The following is a 20,994-nucleotide window of genomic DNA, read 5'->3' as shown; positions in this document are numbered from 1 at the left end:
TACTTCTACACAAAGTCTCAAAAAGTTGATTTAAGAATTACACCGAACTAAGTATTGTCCATATGTGGTCAAAGAATTTGTTAGGGTTGTTTAAAAATAACTTTTTTTCCCGGATTCCGTGGATTCAGTGATAAAATTGTTAGGTTGCCTAAAAAAATAGCTGCACGCCAAATTTGGTTCAACTCCAACCAGCAGAAGCCGCCGCAGATCCAATTAAAATTTGAAATTGTCAAGTCGTCTACAAAAACAATGCAACAGAAATGTGACGCAATTCCAACAAGAAGAAGCAAAGTTATTTGAGTTTATTTGTCAATAATTCTGGGATTACTCACCATTCAATGCTATTCTCACAAATCCAAAACTTCCAAATGCAATAACTTCGCTTCGACTGGTTGGAAGCGAGCAAGAATTACAATGCACCGTTATTTTAGGCGACTTAACAATTTTATTTGGTTGACGGTAAAATTTTAACTCTGCCACATAAAGGAACCGGACAAGTTCTGAATACCGTAACTGGGCCAAATTTTGGATCACAATCATCACAAATATTCAAACCAAGACCAACCTCAACAGCGGCGGACAGGGTTGTGTTGAAAACCGGGGCCGGTTCGCTGTCTGCGTCTCGAAACAAGGACGTCTGGACGGGCGAACGTGGGGCGATCGTAGTCCTCGGACGTTCCTGTGGCTCGGTCCAGGACACGTCGCTTGACGATTCGTGGTGCGACGTCTTCGGCAAGGTGCTTTTCGTCACATTCCTCGGGGTCGAGTCTTTTGAAATGGATGACGTGCCGGCGAGCGAGTCTAAAATCGGGAGACCAGAATTGGACAAACAGAACATTTTCCGCTTTTCCTAATCAAATTAGAATTACATGTATAGCTATATGGTGGGGTGTTCAAAAACAACTGATTACTGATAAAATTGTTATGTTGCTTAAAATAAAACGCTCCACACCCAATTTGGCTCAATTTCCAACCAGTAGAAGCCGACGCAACAAAATTGGTTTCAAATTTTACGGTCAACCCGGTGAAATTGTTAAGTTACTTAAAATAACGATGCATAACAATTTTGGCTCACTTCCGTGAGGCAGAAGCGAAGTTATTGCAGTTGAAAGTTTTCGATTTGCAAAAAGAGCATCGACGGTGAGAAATCTCAGAATTATGAATGAAAAACTCAGATAACTTCGCCTTTACCGGTTGAAATTGCATCAAATTTGTTTTGCATCGTTTTTGTACACAACTCATCAATTTCATGGGGTTGACGGTCAATGTTAATACAAAAAATTAGTAATTTTTATTCAAAAAATTCAATTGGCTCCGTGTCGGCTTCTGCTGGTTGGAACCAATCCAGCGATTTTTGGCAACCCAACAACAAAAATGCACAGCACGACCAACTCACTTTCCGACTGCGATTCTTCGGCGGTAAATTCAAAATTCTCCTTCCTCTTACTGCGTTGCGAAGGACTTCCGACTTTTTCCGCCTTTCCCTTATTCGATTTCTCCTTGATCATCCTGCCGACGGCCAGGTTGATGATGCTGTGCTTGTCGCCGCCCGTCACTTCCCAAGGAGCCTTTGGTTTCGCTTTGGGCGACGCCGAATGTATGACATGTAAGTCTTCCGCCATGAGCTTTTCTAGGTCCTCGTCTGAATACAGATTCAACATGGTACAGTTCGTAGCCTTATACACAGGTCTGTGGAGCTGGAGTCACTGCCAGCAATTTTGCCAAGTGGGAGTTGCAATTTGTACTAAGTCGTGTTCCGAATTTCAATTTTACTGGGTCGGAATCACAATTTGTAATTGAATGGTGTCATGATACGTGGTCATGAATTAATTTTGTGTAGTCGAGATGAAACTTTGCAACTAAAATCTGTCGTGAGAGTCTCAATTTGTAATTAAATTGCGTCGGAGTCATGATTTGAAATCTTACATGAGTCCGGAGTGAATGCATAGAGAAATTAGGACGAAGGACAAATGCTGAGCCCTGCTTTCAAATATTGAACACCCATTGTACCCACCTCGTTGCGAGCGAATGAATTCAGGCGGGTGATACTTGTCCGCGGGTTCGCTTTTATACGGTATTTCCTCCGCGATCGAATCTTTGCTGGACGATTTCGAGCTGACAGAGTCTCGGAGATCGCCGTAATCGCGAAATCTCGTTTGAAAGTACGACTCCGAGGCAGGCTCGGTTGTGAATTCGGCTACAAAAAGAAACGTGATTTGTTTTGTTGAATTTATGCACGGTTCATATTCAGCGTACAAGATCCTTCCTTATAATTCCAACTGAATCGAGAGTTGAGGAAATTAAACAAGAATAATGCTTTCAAATTTAAAATAAGTAAATAAGTTAAGTGCATCATTGCCAGGGCGCTTGAACAATTGTAGTTCAGAAAGCAATACTGCACTTTCACATCAATAACTATGCAACCGCACCTGGTATACTCCATCATAAAGAATATCAGAACCTTGTAATCAGAAGACAATTAGCCAAAAACATTCTGGCATAGATGTTTAAAAAAATAACCGTTTCATCAACTAGTAAAGTAGTGGAGTATTTGGTCGTATTAAGCTATACCAGGATAATAGAATACTAATTAGTACTAATTGCTGATTGAAAGCTGTATGAGTTACGCCTGAAAGGTAACCATACGACGGAATTAAAGCTGTGTGTGAGCTACGCCTGAAAGGTAGCTACATACCACGGAAGAATTGGACACTGCATTATCACTAATTGTCGTACACTGGCATTCCCGCCTGACAATTTACAAGTGATAGCTGCACACGATGGAAGAGCTGGACATTGTATTAGTATAAAGACACTGTATTATCACAAATTGTTGTACACTGGCACCTCTGCTTGACAATTTAGAAGTGATACTAACGATATAGGTGACCCGTATAGGGGGTATTGCGTCTTCGCAGTCTATACGCTGCTGTCATAGCTATATATTCAGGTGTAAACCCTGTGCTAGCAGTCCTACAACAACAATAAATTTTCTATAGCAGTGGTACTTATTCCCTTTTCAAGCACTTTTTTAGGGTGACTGCGTGGAACGCTTACTGAAAATGTTTCAAAGCACACAGTCAGGGTTGACTGAAAAAGAAAGGTCCATGTCACTAGCGAAAAGTGGTGGATCTGCTCTACATTTGGACAGATCTTATACAGGAAAACATAGTTTTACAGTTGTAATTTCCACGTTGGCCTTTCACGAATCCCTTAAAACTAGTCTACAGGCCCCAGGTCAAGAAACCCCTGCTATATAATCAAGAGGTGATACCAACCGGGCCTGGAATACTCCTCGAAATCCATCGATTGAGCAGGACGCTTCAACGTAGGCGACACGTCTTTTTTCTTTTCCCAATCGCTATCGACACTGACGGGCCTGTAAGTCGAACGCTTAGGCGTGGGCGACTCCTCTTTTTTGGTGCCCCAGTCATTCTCAACACTAACCGGCCTGTAAAACTTCCAAAATCACACCGGCACGACTTTGCTTTCGCGATATTACAAACCATTGACTTCTCAGATTAGCACCGGGAAGGGAAGTCAAGCTGCGTTGCACATCGTATTTTCTCAAGATCTCGTCCACATCGGGTAAGCTAGTCGATGCTGGGACCGCGGGTTCGGCCCGCAGAATTTCGTCGATGTCCGCCAGATTCCGGGTAGGCACGATGGGCTGTTCCACCATTTTTCTCGTCACTTCCATTTTGTCGTTGAGAGAGTCGGCCCGCGTTTTCAAGGCGGCGATACGGTCTGCCCGCATTCTCACCGAGGTCAAATATTCTGGAAAAAAACAAAGTTTAACCGGCTTCACTTTTCAACTGTAAAACAAGACCGTAATGGGATGCGAAACCAACACGCAATATATTGTTGGATTCAGAATTCCAACGCCTAACCAACTACACCACGAACCTAGATGAGAGGAAGGGACCAAGCGTATATATAATCAAGACGAGATAACCTTGTTGTAAAAATGGACAAGTTTTGGTTACTTCCTTATAGAGCCCACAACCTATACCTAGTGCGCATGAGTACGTACTATTCACGGCGGCAGATGTGTCTTCTTTCAAACAAGCCCATGACCGACCACTAGGGTTGTCCAAAATTTGGAAAATCTTACAAATCCTCCGTTGTAAAGTCTTATTCTATAGATTATTGATAAAAAACGACACTGGGCCTAAAAGAAACTCACAGGAAGGCCGTTAAGATTTCGTGCAAAACGTTTGAATGTAGCTGCCGAAGAATGGGCGTGCCACCGACCATGGAACGGCGAGAAGAGTAGTAATCACGAAACCACGGCTCTTGATTGGCTATTCGGCTATGCTTCAATGACCACGGCAGCAGCAGCTTGCTGATTAGGTGATCAAGGAGTCTGCTACCAGCGGCGATCGTGAAAGCGCATTGTATGTAGGTTGACAGATAATGATTTAGGATTGATTCAGGGTATGTTGAGGTACAAAATATATGATGAACAAACAACAACTGCTTCACAAAAATGTGTAAAGCATGACCGCTTTATTGTGAAGGAAACCGCCGTAGCCTATATGCCTTGTTTTCAAAGAGGGAATGCATATGCGCTTATGCAAGTGGCGACGGATTCCTAGTTTCAGAAAGGATATATCATTATTGAATACAAATATAAAGCTTAACAACGACACTATAATTTGTGTGATCTTATTGGGCTCAGGTTGTAGTACATAATTGAAGTTTTGAATGCTCTAAGGGTAGGCTGAATCAGCGGGTCATGCTTGGCACTTATCAGATGCTCACATCAAATTGTATTGACTTGCAAGTGTTGTCAAAGTCCCTAATGATGACGCAGAAAAGAGGTGTAAAAGTAATCACATACTATGCTGGATATGATATGGCAAAGTCCTTAATAATCGTGCAGAGAAGGGGTCTAAAGGTAAGCACAAAAAATGCTGCATAGTGCATAGTATCCAGCATAGTTTGTACATCATATCAAGCATAGTCTGTGCTTACATTTACACCTCGTTTCTGCGGCATCATTAGGGACTTTGAAAACACTTACAATTGAATTCAATTAGCTGTAAACATCTGATAAGTGCCAAGCCTAAACGTCTGATTCAGCCGATCCCGAACGCATTCAAAACTTCAACTATGTACTACAACCTGAGCCCAATAAGATCACACAAATTATAGTGTCTTTGCTAAGCTTTATGTTTGTATTCATTATTCAATAATGATATATCCTTTCTGAAACTAGGAATCCGTCGCCACTTGCATAAGCGCATATGCTTTCGCTCGTTGAAAACAAGGCATATAGGCTACGGGGTTTCCTTCACAATAAAGCGGTCATGCTTTAGACATTTTTGTGAAGCAGTTGTTGTTTGTTCATCATGTATTCCGTACCTCAACATACCCTGAATCAATCCCAAATCATTATCTGTCAACCTACATACAATGCGCTTTCAGAATCGCCGCCGCTAGCAGACTCCTTAATCACCTAATCAACAAGCTGCTGCTGCCGTGGTCATGGAAGCATAGCCGATTAGCCAATCAACAGCCGTGGTTTCGTGATTACTACTCTTCTCGCCGTTCCACGGTCGGTGGCACGCCCATTCTTCGGCAGCTACTTTCAAACGCTTTGCACGAAATCTTAACGGCCTTCCTGTGAGCTTCTTTCAGGCCTAGTGTAGTTTTTTATCAATAATCTATAGAATAAGACATTACAACGGAGGATTTGTGAGATTTTCCAAATTTTGGACAACCCTGCTGACCACTTTTGCTAAACTAATTCGATCAATACTATCTAAACATGGTAGGGCGTTTCACCATAAACAAGAAGTCTGAGCCTAACATTACGTATACTGTGATATAACCAATGCAGGTTTTAAGGATTCTACAGTAAAAAATGGTATTGAAACTACAATTTTCATTGATAAATCAACTCTTAATGGCAAGTACATTTAATTACGAATTAATGCTCAATTCAGATTTGAGTGCACGACACATTGTATCCATCCCTATAAATAATTACCAATACAACGACAAAAATTACCGTTCGAACGGCCTTGATCGAGCCCGGCTTTAGCTCTCCAACTCGAGCCCGGCGAGAAATCATGCACGACATACGGGTTTGACCTGAATTCGTTGCCGAGATACTCTGATCGTTCCAAATACCCCCGACCAGTCCTGGCGGTAGACGCCTGCTTCCCGAAGCCGTCAAAAGCCCCGCGGCTGTCATCGAGATATTGATCGAGCTTCTTCATAAACTCAGACGGCGTGGAGTCTTTCGGTAAGTCCAGCGAGCGCGTACCGAAAGAATCTTCGTTGCCGACGTGCTGTGCGTTCGCGGCTTTGGGTACGGTCCCAGACAAGTTGTCCTTGTCTTGCGGTGCACGTTTCGTCGTGCTGCTCTTCGGCGTCAGAGTATTCAGCCGGTCCATGATTTCGGCGGCACGTTGATCGAATCTGAACCATTTCAATCGGCACTAATTGGCGAGCCAGCATTCGGCCGTTTTTTTTTATATTAGCGTAACTAACAGGGTGTGTGCTATGTACTTTTATGTGATTACTAGGGCAAGTTTTTGTTGTAGTTAAAACCGTGGAAAGTCGCATCTATTTTTTCACAAAAGTTGCACTAAAAGACCACATTTTGGACGGTCGACTAAAAATAAATAAGGTCAACTACCCAGTTCCACACCCGAATTACAGTTTCCCATCCACATTCTTTATTGGATGACTAAAAAAAAAAGGTCAACTTTCCGGCTCAGCTCCCGAAATACCCGTTAGAGCGTTACTTCAGTGCTGATTTACGGTATTTCAGACGAATTTGGCCGCGTATTTCACCAGAATTCTCGAAAAACAGTGACATAATTCAGCGATCTATTTACATATACTGCCAAATATTTTTAGTAATAAGTTGATTGCATGAAAAATCGAAAAAAACTTTCATAAAAAAAGTTGCATGGAAAAAAATGGACAAAAGTTGCACTATGCGATTCCTTCAAACAGCTTAAAACAGCATTCTACATAACTTCCGAGTATTTAGGAAGCTGCAGGAAGCTGTAAAAAAAAGTTGCAAAAGTTGCAAAAACTCGCCCTAGTGATTACTCACCGAAATCGTCCACTAGCCCTATTTGGTTGTGTGATCAGACTTATCTCGCCCTAGAGATAGTAAATATTTAAGACGTTTGACACACAATACTGTTTTTCACCATAAGCAACCACACAGGCTCGTTGAAGGTGAACAGGCTACTACCTGGCATACGAGCTGAAATCTTCGGCATCATCGTTGAACTTCAAGTCTCTGCTGTCAGCGTCGACCAGGCTAGATTGAACGGCTAGCTCATTAGGCGGACAGTTCTCTTCTGCAAACAGGATCGTGATCAGGGTGAGAATTGGAGAAGGGCAGACATTACGCGTGCGTAGTCAGCCGTGAGAAAACGAGATAGAGGAGGGATATTTTGAAAACAGACAATGTCAAAAATTCTAATAGATTAATCGGGTTAAACCTATGTACAAATGTTAATGCAACGAGTATCAGATAATATTGCTGGTGTTAAGTTATCTATACACATAAACATATGACAATTACGGTACGGTATGAGCTATTGATGACTGAATGTGCGTAATCTAGTATGCCGCATGGTGAATTATGAAGATTTAGCTCGTTAGGACAGTGTACAACAACAGGGTGAAGAAACAATATGGACAATAGGCGAATGCATTCAGAAAAAGGGATAAGCAGATCACGCTCTCGGAGAGCACAACAAGGGATTTTAAAACGGGTAGAGCTTGGACAGTAGGGGTGTTCAAAAACGACTTTTTTTCTCAAACTCTACTGGCTACTTGATAAAATTGTTAGGTTCCTAATTAAAGCCTGCACACCAAATTTGGTTCAATTCCAACCAGTAGCCGCATTGCTACAGGAGAAGAAAGTTTTTTATTTATTATAAAAAACGAAGAAAAAAAATTTCAAAATTTTCTGTTCATCCCAGAAAATTGTTCGGTTATCTATAGAAACGATGCTCGCAGAATTTGGCTCAATTCCAACCAGCGGAAGCAGAGTTACTGATGTCGTACAATTTGGATTTGAATAAAATAGTATTTACGGAGAATACAACTATAATAAATAATTAAAGAATTGGTCACCGTAAATACTATTTTCTTCAAATCCAAAATTTTTCGACGCCAATAACTCCACTTCCACTGGTTGGAATTGAGCCAAATTTGGAGAGCATCGTGTCTATAGACAACCTAACAATTTCATGGGGTGAACAGAAAATTTTGAAATTTTTTTTGTTCATTTTTCGATAATAAATAAAAAAACATCATGTAGCAATGCGGCTACTGGTTGGAATTGAACCAAATTTGGTGTGCAGGCTTCAATTAGGTAACCTAGCAATTTTATCGAGTAGCCAGTAGAACTTGAGAAAAAAAGGCATTTTCGAAGTTACAAGACGTATGACCTCACACCCACCGTCGTTTGGCAATTTCTTTTTCGGCACCGCGTATTTCTTCTGCCGCCTGTAAAGTTCCGCAAGCTGCTTCTGTTTTTTCGCTTGCGCCTCCTTGCTAGCTTTTCTCTCCTCGCTCTTCCTTCTTTTCCTTTCTTCCTTTTTCTTGACGATGTACTCTTGAACCTGTCCCAAGCAAACATACCACTAAACACGCCAAGGTGTAAATTACGTTTAAACGTGAAATAAATGTCAAATGTGCTGTGCGGCGACGGCGATTTGGTTGAAACAGGTCTAAGCGATGATCGTACTATCCAGCTTGTACAAGAATGCTCATTGGTCAGCCTTCGTCACACCTCTAACACCGGCCCAATTAAATTAACGACAACTCATCAAAGCGCGCCTACCGCGTTCTGATCGTAATGTCGGATTTTCGGCTGTTTCTCCTTCTCTGGCTCCGTGTCCAATTCTGGTCGTTTCCGACGAACTACTATGAAAAGAAAAACAGTGATTTCCAAGAAAGTCGAGTATTCTAAGCCTAGGAGTGCAAAAACCAAAATGGTCGAACCTTCTGGAGTACTCGGAGTAAGCAATTCGTTACCGACAACCAGGGTCGTAATGACTCGAGTCATTTTCTCAAAATACGGAAACTGACTCGACTTGAGTCAATCTGTGTGTTGACACGACTTGTGCTCGAGTCACTGTGCATGACTCGACACTAAGGCGGTCAAGACCGACATTTCATTGTAATTTCGAAGAATAGTAAAGTCACCGTATCATTGGAATTTCGTCTATAGGGTCAGAAACCGTGAGGGCTGAGGAAAACTACGATATTATGAATGCGAGTCATTTTCATCAATTAATCGCTCCAGTCAAGGGAGCTAATAGCAGAAATGCGTTTGGGCAGGCGCGTAGCCAGAGGGGGGGTCAAAACCCCCTCCTTAAAGGCGAAACCCCGTGCTTTTGAAATGACCGTTCAGACGCTAATACTGGGTTGCAATTCAGTGAGTCGTATTATCAGTGTTGTGCGCGGCCAATTAGCGAGAGGCGTGTTGTCAATTAGCGAGATTGTCAGTGCACATTGCACTGCACAATGTAACGCGAGCGATCTCCCGCTGAGACGATTGCGAAATCAGGTAATTGATTGCCGCGCGCTCGGCACTCGTCGCCTGATTTATCACGTCTCCAACAAGCCTAGTTCCGCTGGCTTGAAGAATCGCATCTCTAATAGGCCCACTACATCATCGATGGCTTGCACAATCACATCTGCTTTGCATGGGCGCGCACGATATCATCAGTTGGCCTACACAATCGCATCTGCAATAGGCCTAATACGAAAGATATATCATCGCTAGCCTAACTTCATCGCTAGCCTAACTTCATCGCTAGCCTAACTATTGCGTCTCATGCCTAACATGGTTTGGCTCCTATTTCTCGATGTCTTGAAGACAATGCCGTTAAGTGATTAAAGAGTGACAACGCGAAACTGAATAACATCGAATGTCCGCAATCATGAGCGACGCGTGCGTGCATGCGTAATCGATTTCCGCTAATACTAAAACATAACCATCAGTAGATGTGGGTCAAGGCGTGAGTTATAAAAGAGGACAGGTTTGAAACATCTGAAATCGGCGTCATTATAGCACATATTCCATAAAAACTCGGACATTTTGACTTGCGCAAGTCGTCGCCGAGGGTATGTAAGACGCGTTGGCAGATCAAGTAGTCGCGAATTAACAGCACTTCCGGACTCGTCGACAAGCTTATCATACGCGTATAATCGTCATCACGAGGAGATTGTACAATTGTTATTTACGCATGTACTTAACCCTAATGAATTGATGATTAGTAAATTCTATAGATATTAAACATGGAAAGGCAACGACCGATTTTACAGCTTCGTTCCGCTTCGCTGAGGCTGGAGTGGAGAATTGTTTTGCGTAAGCGACTGTAGGATTTCTGGCAATCCAAAAGCTATCTTCCAGAGCGCAGAAATTACTGAATCTGGTCTTGATCGAAAGCTACCGAAAATATAAATTAAAATATGATCAGGCACTGATCCACCTAGAATCCGTCCTCCAAGTCTGGAATATCGGCATTGTTCGAACAATCGGAGAGTCGCAACGGGTCATTGCTATGGCCATTGTGTCACGGTTACCCGATTGTCCTGTACAATGCACATTTCGGATGTTGAGGGTGGTTTTTCGTCAAAGACTGGAGCGTGACCATATTTTTATTCATATTTTTGGAATCAGTGCGACAATAGCTTTCGATCAAGACCAGATTCAGTAATTTCAGCGCTCGGGAAGATAACTTTTGGATTGCCAGAAATCCTACAGTCGCTTACGCAAAACAATTCTCCACTCCAGCCTCAGCGAAGCAGAACGAAGCTGCAAAATCGGTCGTTGCCGTTCCATGTTCAATTTCTATAGTGAATTCGCAAAAAAAAATCGAAACCCCGCCCTTTTATTTCAAAATCACCTCCTTATTTTTCGGCTGGCTACGCGCCTACGTTTGGGTATCAGTAAATATCCAAGAGATCCAACTGCTTGGATTTATTCTTAATTTTTGAAATACGGGCACACTCAATACAAGTATCCGCACCATACGCTGCAGGAATAATGAATAATCTCGACATAGGAGCCGCTCAGTTTCCCATGAACTTGCGGCAAATAGAGGAACCGAAAAGTTCTTAGTGACTGGGCCTAATTTTGGGTCACAACAGGCGTGCACTTTATCACTGACCTTCTCAGCTAAAATCACAGTTCCTTGCTTATCATACAGAGTATTAAAATCACAAGGACAAGAAACGACAAGCACAAACCTGACGATGCGGGAGGGGCGGAAAACGGACGCGTAGTATTGCTGCTTTCGTCGACTTGAACTTTAGACACGGGCACCTCCCGTTTACGCGGCTGTCTCGAGCGTCTCACGGCCGGGCCCAAGATAGACTCGGCGATATGCTGTCCCTGACGCCAGGACGACGGAGTTATGTGCGTCTTCCTTTCCAGCGATGTCGTGTCCCTGTTGCCTACTAAAATATCATCCCTTTTCAGAACATACTTATTTCAGCATATTGTCAAGAGCATTTCAAATATAGGTGACGAAAGGTCTAAAAATACCAGCCGCTATTATAGCAGCAGAGGCGGTAATGGCACAGTCGCAAATGTCACTGCTCAGGTGCTTCACGAATCAATTAAAAGCTACTTTCAGCAGAATTAGGCTTCGAAAATCTAAGTAGGTGGCTTACAAATAATCCGATGTGAGGTGTGACATATTTCTCTGAATACTTTGCAAAATCGAGCACATGAGCAATTCCAACCCAAATCGAGTCTCAAACTTCGAGTACCACTAATAATGACGTCATATAACGACATGGATGACTTATAAAGCCATTAATCCAACACCACTTTGAATATAATTTGGTATTTCTTGACCATACATATTTCATGGCACATTCATGACAATGCAGTGTCAATCACTATTTCGCAGAAATGTAGCTTCCATCAACGCGCTGCAGCTTATGCACGCTGGGCTCCGTGATGTGTGGTTTCAAGTCTTCCAATGTGTGAAGGAAGCATTGATACTGTAGTTCCGTATTAGAATAAATCATTACTTACTACTCAACTGGGATCATTTCCCTTAATTCTCAATTTGGATTCAAGTCTTCTAATCATTGTGCACACCCTAATCTCTACAATTGAGATACGATGCCAGGTGTCACACCAAAACGATATTTAAAAGGGTCAGCTGCAGCACCTGTCCACGTAACAAGCAGACAACAAACCAACGTTTTTACAGATACGTTAGCATCGGCTGAATTTTGAGTATGCGGCTGCAAAATTATTCTATTCTTATGAAAGGTAACAAAAACAGCTCACATCTGCTCCTTTTCGTCGGTACTTCAACCCTTGAGATTCGAACATCTGTGTAAGAAAGCAGAATAATCGCGATTTTCGCATGAACTACCGCAGTGGTTCCCAACCCGTAATGTATTTTAATAAGTTCAATTACCAGTCACGGGCCTAATTAAAACAGCTAGCCAGACCAGAAGTTGGCGATTCTTGATTCTCCAATTGAATCAAATTACTGTTCCTTAATATATTCGAAAAAAATAACAGTAGCACTTTAAAATCAGCCATGTGATAGATTAGCACACATCAGTTGGAAATACAGAATTTTCAGTATAAAGTGATTAATCCTGTTGATTTGCACTGATTTTTCATTTTTGAGAGGCCCGATTCAAGGATATGTCCGATTAAAATCGTAACACATTTGGAGTGATTCGAATCACTGTTGAATCATTGAATCTTATCGGGTAACCTTAATAATGAACATCGCAGAACATGGCAATGAATAATTAGATCTGTAGTGAAATGACTATATTAGAACACACGCATATATACAATTATCCATAAATATACAAGATTAGCAGCTCACAAAATCAAATATTCTCTACTGCCTACCTGCTGTCTTCATCTCACTTTTCGAACGAGACACGAAAAGTTCCGAGGGGGTATCGTTTCTATTCGGATGACTGGACACCATCTTTATCCTAGTGTTGGCGGTGCTGAAACCCTAACAAGTAACAAGTCACGAATAAAAACATCTCACAATTTGTTTCCAATCATTTACGCAAATTACCTTGTATTTAGGAGCGATGGGGCCCTTGGTGATTTTCCTAGTACGCAATTCCGTATCGTCCAAGGTGCAGACTGGAACTTCTTGAAATTGGCGCTGCAGCGATACCTTGTCAGCAGCTGATGGTGACCTACGGTAAAGAGTGAGTGTGTAAAACTCATCACACTTCGGAGGACCCGACAAAGAGTCAGGTATAAGCTAATACTGTGGTGTGATTGCCAACAAAAAAAAAATTATAGGGCGATTTTACGTGTTTCATCCCAAACTACCGTTTGTAGTGATCACTAGGGCAAGTTTTTGCATCTTTTGCAACTGTTTTAGAGCTTCCTACAGCTTCCTAGATACTAAGAATCTTTATGCTGTTTTAAGATGTTTGGAGGGATTTTATAGTGCAACTTTTTGCAACATTTCTCTATTTTTCATACCAATTTTTACTGCAATTTTTATCAAATGTTGCGTCAAAATGTAAAGGAGTGATTGAAAAACTTGTTATAAACTATTTCTAGTATGGTTCTATTCTCTTTGATTTGCATAACAAAGAGTTACATGATGGGTTAGCGGCATCTCACTGTGTTATCTACGACACAATGGCTTGCAAGCAAAAAGTTCAACTACCCTGCAAAGCACGACCCTGTTCGAACAATATTTAAATAGATCGCTTTATTGATGCTGTCCTTTAAGTTTGTGGTGGTTTCCCATTTCACGAACGCCCAGGCGGGGGACAGCCGAAAATTACATTTTCGTTGGGTCACCTTATTCAGCCTATAGATTTTGGTAAAGTCGCCAAGAGTGAGTTTCTCTGCAACGCTTTGGGTCAAGTTTGCAGACCTAGGGGATTTGGGTGTGGTATTTGACTTGTTTTAGGGGGAGGGGGTTATAGCTATGCTGTTTGGCTTTTTGAGGGAAATTATTCCCGCATTGCGTAATTTTCTCGCTATGTGGCGGTAAAAATGTAATTTCAATAAAGTAACAAATTTGACAGCTCTGTGGGAACTAGGTTATACAATGGAACCTTTCGAGTATCTCGTGCCCTAATAATTGAAAGAAAATTATAAATTATGCAATTTTTTACTGCAACTTTTATTAAAAATAAATGCAACTTTCTCGCGATTTTAGTGCAAGAAAAACTTGCCCTAGTGATCACTATCGTCTGCCTTGTTATTTTTATATTAGAACAAAATTATTTGATACTAGATTAGAAGTGTTTTATTGAGTTTAGCGTTGCTGCAACCATTGGGGCAATTAAGTCCCGTTCCCCCTTTCTTCATATTTGCCCGCATCACTTGCTTGTGTAGACGCGTTTCGAAGCCTAACCTGATAGTGACTGCAATTACACATTTGAGGATCATATTCCTTCGCCGGCTCACAGGTCTAATCATTTCATCTACTTCTATTTAGATTAATAGAGTCATAGACTTGACGATATGGTCGGTATCACTTCAGCTTTTTACTAACCCTAGAGTCTAGCTTCGTTTATGACCTAATATCCTTCAAGTTTCGGGTGAAGTTATCTCAAAAGACTAAATATAGTACGATTTGGATAAGTGTTTTTAACAGTTTCAGATCGCATCTCAAAGTGGCTTACACAAAATCAAGTAGTCAAGAACTTTCGCTGCACAGAACTATACCCTACTTGACACTGACAGAAATTTGGCACATCAAATCGTAAGCGGCAATTTCAAAGCAATCTCTCAAGGCGCGGAACTTGAGGACACCTACCTTTCTTTCTGCTTTTGAATCTTCTCTTTGAGCCGATGAAGAGCTTTTGAATTGGTCTTCAGCTGCGAATGGTGCAGCAGAGTTTTCTTTCCTTTCAGCGATGTCGAAAAGGACTCTGAACGATATAGCTTATGTATTCATAATATAGAAACTAGTGTGTAGAAATAGAAAATAATTTTTGACCCAATAGCCCTAATGTTTACAAATGGTCTATTGCAACTTCATTTTGGTTCATCCGTTTGGGTTTAGGCCATGAGGTAGAACAAGGCTTTTTGAGATTGATCAATAACATTTAAAAAATTATTTTGGATACGCGAAAAAATTTACAAATATGGGAAAAAAATTGAAACGTCTATTCCAACAATATGGCTTGCAGTTGGAAATTTTTTCACATAAAATTCCAACTCTTTTAACGTAATTTCATACACTGAACACAGCTTCTTGTGCAGTTGAAAGGGTGCCATATCAAAAAATTTTATATCATCATTACAGCATAAGACAAATTGCTCCATTACCTATAGAACAAATTTTGAACACTACTACTGCATGATTTACCACATAAAAACTTGGGTTTACTGACTTACACGGTTGTGCAGCTGTTAAAGACGCGATATAAAAGTCGCTTGAATACACACTTTACACAGTCAAGTGGTAATTCTACAGAATGTCCTAGTATCTGTACCTACAATACGATTCATATTTCCAAAACTTACTTAATTCAAGTCGGGTTAGCATACATTTGTTTATACAAGCTACAATAAAATCCAATGGGGGCGCAAAGCACAATGGTAACATAGTTCAACAGAGACCTTATCAGAATATACCAAACCAACATCTTCAGCATAAGATAGGGTAAGGCTATACTAAGGCATAGTAAATGAAATTTTAACACATAACCAAAAGAATACCTAAATTTAGGAATTTCTTTGCCTACCATCTTCACTTCTTCAGTGTTCGGCGTGATCACGCTACATGCATTTCAGGCACACACTCACAATAACATATGACAGGCCATACTGTTAACTTTTTGATTTTGACAGAAGAAGTAGCCTAGGCCTACATATTCCCAACTGTGTAGTCGTGGTTATGGCTACAATGCACCAAACTATAATCCAACCTGGATAAATATTCATATCGACAGCACGCTCTCTCGGAAACATTCCTGAAACCTGCAAAAGGAATCCACAATTAAAATATGACTTGTGGTTTTTTCTAATGCAGTAAGCAATAAAAATTGGGTGGTGACTGGCCACCAATAACAGAATTAGATTTAGTGTTGAGTGGGTACAATAATTCAAGCGCTTTGAGTTTAGTAAAGGTAGTTGAAAACTCCTGCAGCAAGATAACCACCATTGCCTTCTGATGATAAGCAGCCATATATTACTCAATTGTCAAATGAACCCAGCTTTACTTGAAAACTTTGTTTTTTGTGATAACCTTCACTTGAGCTTGTTTGAAAGGTACAAAATTGAACTGTTTGATGCCATTTGCTTACATAACTACAAAGTCATATAATATCAACATATTCATTTAAATACCGTTGCGTCTACCTCAGTGGCTATTTTCACAACTGCAGTATAGTTATATTACGCTGTTACTACTTTTCCTTTTGCATATATGTCCGGTTGAAATCCCAGCATCTTTTAGCAGTCTATTGCATGTGGTGCAACAATTCCCCGTTTATAGCATGCTGCATGAACTATTTCAATGTGTTTCAAGGTGTTTCAAGGACAGATGAACGACACAGACACTTTGCTGAGCACAAGACTTGAGCATAAGAAATATATGCGCCAGGGTATCCTCAGCGATATATGAACTGTGGTAACCAGAGATCACTTTCCAATTTATTTATATATTTTCTCAATCAGCTATAATAGACAGAATATAGCCGTGATCAGCATCAGCATGGCATATGCAATATTGCACGTGCTTGTGACATAAATCCTATAGTATATAACGTAGGGTATAGTTGCTGCTCTAGTCTTAACTGTAATAATTATCGATGGATTCTAATTTCAGAGATATAATATAAAAGCGATCATAACTCGAAGTGTCGACTAATACAACCTCAAGTAAAATCATTTCCGGAAAATGTGCCTTCAGCAGTGTATAGTTGTATAACGGTAGTTCTTTCGATTGTAGTCGTAGTCATACTCATAATCACATCACACAAGATTTTGCTAAGATTTCGAAATTATCAAATAGCCTATTTACAATAGCAGCTTGATGCTATAAAGTGGAATGGGCAAAATATGGTCACAACCGGTTACACCACTACAATGATACATTACAGTTATTTAGACTGCAGAAACAGAAAGTGGAGCTGTAAAGGTTATTAAGGGAATAAAAATAGATATCATTGAACAATTGAAATGTCTACACAACTGATTATTACATATCCATGCACATTGCACAGTATACATACCTGGCTTTTATCAATTGGTCTATGTACAACGGTAGTGGCAACTCCTGCTCCTTTGATATCCCATGCTATTTTTGTCGGAGGATATTTTTCAAATTTATCATTCTTGTTGCCAACATCAGCTAAAACTCCGTCAAGAGTTATATCAGTCATGATCAAATTTCCTATTCCATAATATCCCTTAAACTGCAAGGAAAATATCACGAATTGAGAACAGATTGCATATAAAATTATCCGCGGTACCGGAATTTGCGGAACGGTGCCGATGTACAATATAGTCTCTTCAGTCAAAAACAGCACCAGGTGCTAATACAAGACGTTACACCAATTGTAATTATGATCAGGCAGACTCCGTGCAATAACGCAAATGCCAGCTGTCCAACTACACTATATACCGCATACTGTATGCATGCATACGGGCACCAAAAATAACAATCATAACCGACAAAAAATGAATGCAAACCGCGGTATACTTGTTCTAATCTCAGCGCCTCAACGGTCAGAGCAAAATAGGGAAATATTCAGTCATGCATGACATTCAACAGAAAATCATGAAAACTTTTCTTGGTCGTAACTTCATGTTATGTTTCCTTCACCTGCTTGTTCTATACTTCATGTTGTGTAAACTAGGACGATAGCACAGGAGGGGTGAATGACGCTGTGTTTAATTTGAAAAGACATTGACCACAATACTCAACCCAGGGATGGAACAGTTCTGTGCCTCTAACCCTGATAAATTATTGGACTTCGCCACCCCAGATTCGCTCTGTTCTCCCGTCCTTCGCACATTCTCTCCCAACAAGCTGTAGTCGAAACATGCGATCACGTAGGACCATCCTTGCCTTGACAAAGTAGTCACAAAGACATGCCACCCCATTTTGTCGCTTGCTTTTTTCTATACTATCTTCTTTACTTTTCATTCAGTGTGCATGCCTCCTCTTTACATCGCCTATGCCAGTGGTTCCCAACCGGGGGGAAATTCCCCCCTTGGGGGGAATTTCGAAACTTTTAGGGGGGAATTTGGCTTTAGCGTTGCAACGCAAGATACACTGGGTTCGCAACATTTTTCGACTTTTATGTTACAACTGCAAACTATGAAACCAGTTCTTTGAAGGTCTCTTTTGGCGGATTCTTAGCTAGATATATATATTTATATGCCTCTATAATCTTCCACTCCTTGAAAAACTAAGGCGCGTGAGACGATGTCGTTGGGCCCGCGACAGCCTCTCGACCAAATTGCTACCAAGCAGGGAAAAGTCATGGAGAATTCAGCACAAAAAAGCCGTTGTGGAAAATGTTTACCTTTTTAAGCCAACATCTCTGCTAACGTGAAAAACATGAAATTAATTGATTCAACTCAAGGCCATCGCAAAAGCGAATTTGGTGATTTATTTGTTGTCAATAAATTTTTGATAACAATCAGTGGTGGCCCTACGATTGGCGGGTCCTGGGCGAGACTTCCAGGGGGCACTATAAGTATGATAATCGCAGCTTTTGGGAGACTTCACCCCCAGACCCCCCCCCCCTCGCTTCTATTATTACCAACTTAAATTAATGCTCCATATGGACCGGAATTACACGTCACTCACGTGTATGACACTGTAACACGGTTTTGAAGCAGGCTTTAATGTTGAATTGTTGTAGCTCCTTAGCCTTGTTTTATTATACATTGTAAAATTATAAAATAAGTGAGCCAGTTAAAAATATATCATGTCTTCATGTTGAAGATGTATGGCATGTAGCGTGAAATAATAAAACAGCGATACAACTGCTGCAGGCTAATAGGCCACATTTATTTGGCAAGCTATCGGGTGACATTAATAATAAGCCAACACACCATGTCCAGGTTTGATTATCGGGTTATGGAACTTTTCTTACAAATGCAGAGATTTGATGATTGACCCATACGGAACCATCTTTTTTATTGGTACACGGATTTCCATGTTTATTCGCTGTAATCCTTGAAAAAGCACTTGAACCAAAGATGGGGGATCCTTCGACCAAGGGCCCCTGGGGGACCGCCCACACCAAAAGCGACCACTGATAACAATACACATAGTGTCAAATAATTATGGAAGTTGTCAGGCGGTACTTTACGAAAGTCTAATGCGGTCCGCATTCAACATAGTTAGGGCATATCTGAATACGTTTTGGCATATATTGCTCAGTCAACAAATAGCTGTGCGTTAAAAAGCACCATTTTAGTAACCGGGCAACTTTTTCTTAGGGGGGAATTTCGGCTCAAATATCGGCCAAGGGGTACACGAGCCGAAAAAGGTTGGGAACCACTGGCCTAGGCCAAGGTGGGTGTCTGATTCCATAGACTACTCCAAGTCGCTTCGACACCTTCCTCTTTTCATTGTATCGCATTTTTGTGGTGTATTGAACTGATAAATTGCTAATGAACCAATGATGATGATGGTGAGAAGTAGGCTAGTTACTGCGTCTGAGTAGGCTACCCTAAGATTCGCTTTTTCCCCTTTGCGCTATTTACTACACTTCAAAGATTTTGATCATGTCATTATACCTAAGTCAAATTAAATTAGCGTTAGATTTACTTTCGAATATTGGAACAGATCTATAACAACTTGAATAATAATGATTACTGTGCCATGGCAATAGAAATGTCCAATCGCCGTATGATCTTCCACTGCACGGTAACTTTTGAAAGTGATGTAATAGTAAAGTTTGATGAGTACTGACAGGCTTCTGGAATAGTTTTGGGGCGAATTTCCATTTTTCAAATTAGAAAATATATATATTTGGCAGTTAAGTATTGTCGAATACTTCGAAATCCCGAATACCGTCGCGGGCGGTACAAAATGGTCTCGCGGGCCGCATGCGGTCCGCGTGTTTGATAGAGACCTCTGGATTATAGCACGGTTGCAGGGATAGACTATGCAATACATCAAAACTTAGTAAGAAATGCAGAGATTTGATGATTGACCCATCTGTACGGAATCAATTTCTCGATTGGTACACGTTTCTTCGTTGTAATCCTTGAAAAAAATGTCAAACCAAAGAGGGGCCCCTTCGACCAGAGGGCCCTGGGCGACCACTCACCTCGCTCTCCCCAAAAGCCACCAGTGGATATGACGTAGCCTATATTGTTGTTTCCACACACTCCTATCTGTTCATTGAACGCATCGTATATTGTGTGCCTTGAGCGAATAAAAAGTATTGAGTCACTGATTATATGTGTGATGTGAGGATCGCCGTCAATCAATCAGGTTTATTAATATTTTCATCGTTTCAAAACATCACAAGACTGCGATACAATGAAAAGATAGGATGGTGTCGAAACAACTTGGAGTAGCCATTAAGATCAGACACCCACCTTAGCCTAGGCCAGTATGGTTCCCAACGTGGGCGATTTGGCGGTCTAGGGGGGCGAAAATGACGAAGGGGGCGATAATGGACAAAGGGGGCGACAGGGGGCGAAAATAGCGAAGGGGGCGATGACGCGTTAAAACGGCTATATTGGAGTCAAGTCGGAGAATGACTTTTTTTTTTTAGTCAACCCACGAAAAATTGGTTGCAAAAGTGTAAAATTTGACATCGAGCCGAAAAGTTGACCTTTTTTTTTATAGTCAACCCACTGGTGATTACAGCTTGTATGCCCATTTTTCGGCTCAAAAAATTTGGGGGGCGATGATCGGTGTTGAACTTGAAAAGGGGGCGATGGGTCGAAAAAGGTTGGGAACCACTGGCCTAGGCGAAGTAAATAAGAGGCATGCACACTGAATGAAAAGTAATGCAGAGAATATAAGACGCAAGCGACAAAATGAGGTGGCA

The 20,994-nt window shown here is 41.1% G+C and overlaps 1 protein-coding gene across 4 annotated transcripts in view; it reads right to left on the bottom strand.

The window, feature by feature from the left end:
- The window catches only part of LOC145458315 (centrosome-associated protein 350-like), a 36,099-nt gene extending 18,693 nt beyond the window's left edge, over positions 1–17,406 (bottom strand). For 3 of the 4 annotated variants that reach the window (XM_080336644.1, XM_080336647.1, XM_080336646.1), the window contains exons 1-16: positions 17,203–17,406; positions 15,895–15,946; positions 14,778–14,892; positions 13,062–13,188; positions 12,884–12,995; positions 12,299–12,343; positions 11,242–11,451; positions 8,825–8,907; positions 8,441–8,603; positions 7,220–7,328; positions 6,017–6,429; positions 3,507–3,777; positions 3,279–3,451; positions 2,015–2,197; positions 1,397–1,642; positions 566–801 (exon numbers count right to left, since the gene is read on the bottom strand). In XM_080336644.1, the coding sequence (XP_080192770.1) occupies positions 566–801; positions 1,397–1,642; positions 2,015–2,197; positions 3,279–3,451; positions 3,507–3,777; positions 6,017–6,429; positions 7,220–7,328; positions 8,441–8,603; positions 8,825–8,907; positions 11,242–11,451; positions 12,299–12,343; positions 12,884–12,995; positions 13,062–13,188; positions 14,778–14,892; positions 15,895–15,946; positions 17,203–17,352 (2,688 nt within the window). In that variant the 5' untranslated portion in view covers positions 17,353–17,406. The remainder of the gene's footprint in view (positions 1–565; positions 802–1,396; positions 1,643–2,014; positions 2,198–3,278; positions 3,452–3,506; positions 3,778–6,016; positions 6,430–7,219; positions 7,329–8,440; positions 8,604–8,824; positions 8,908–11,241; positions 11,452–12,298; positions 12,344–12,883; positions 12,996–13,061; positions 13,189–14,777; positions 14,893–15,894; positions 15,947–17,202) is intronic. The other variant, XM_080336645.1, reaches the window with a different exon arrangement.
- Between the last annotated feature and the right edge of the window lie 3,588 nt (positions 17,407–20,994).

Source organism: Botryllus schlosseri, chromosome 16 (genome assembly GCF_051294905.1).
Source record: "Botryllus schlosseri isolate E-star chromosome 16, Bs_hap1, whole genome shotgun sequence".
NCBI lineage: Eukaryota > Metazoa > Chordata > Ascidiacea > Stolidobranchia > Styelidae > Botryllus > Botryllus schlosseri.
This window is presented reverse-complemented; position numbering and strand designations above follow the sequence as displayed.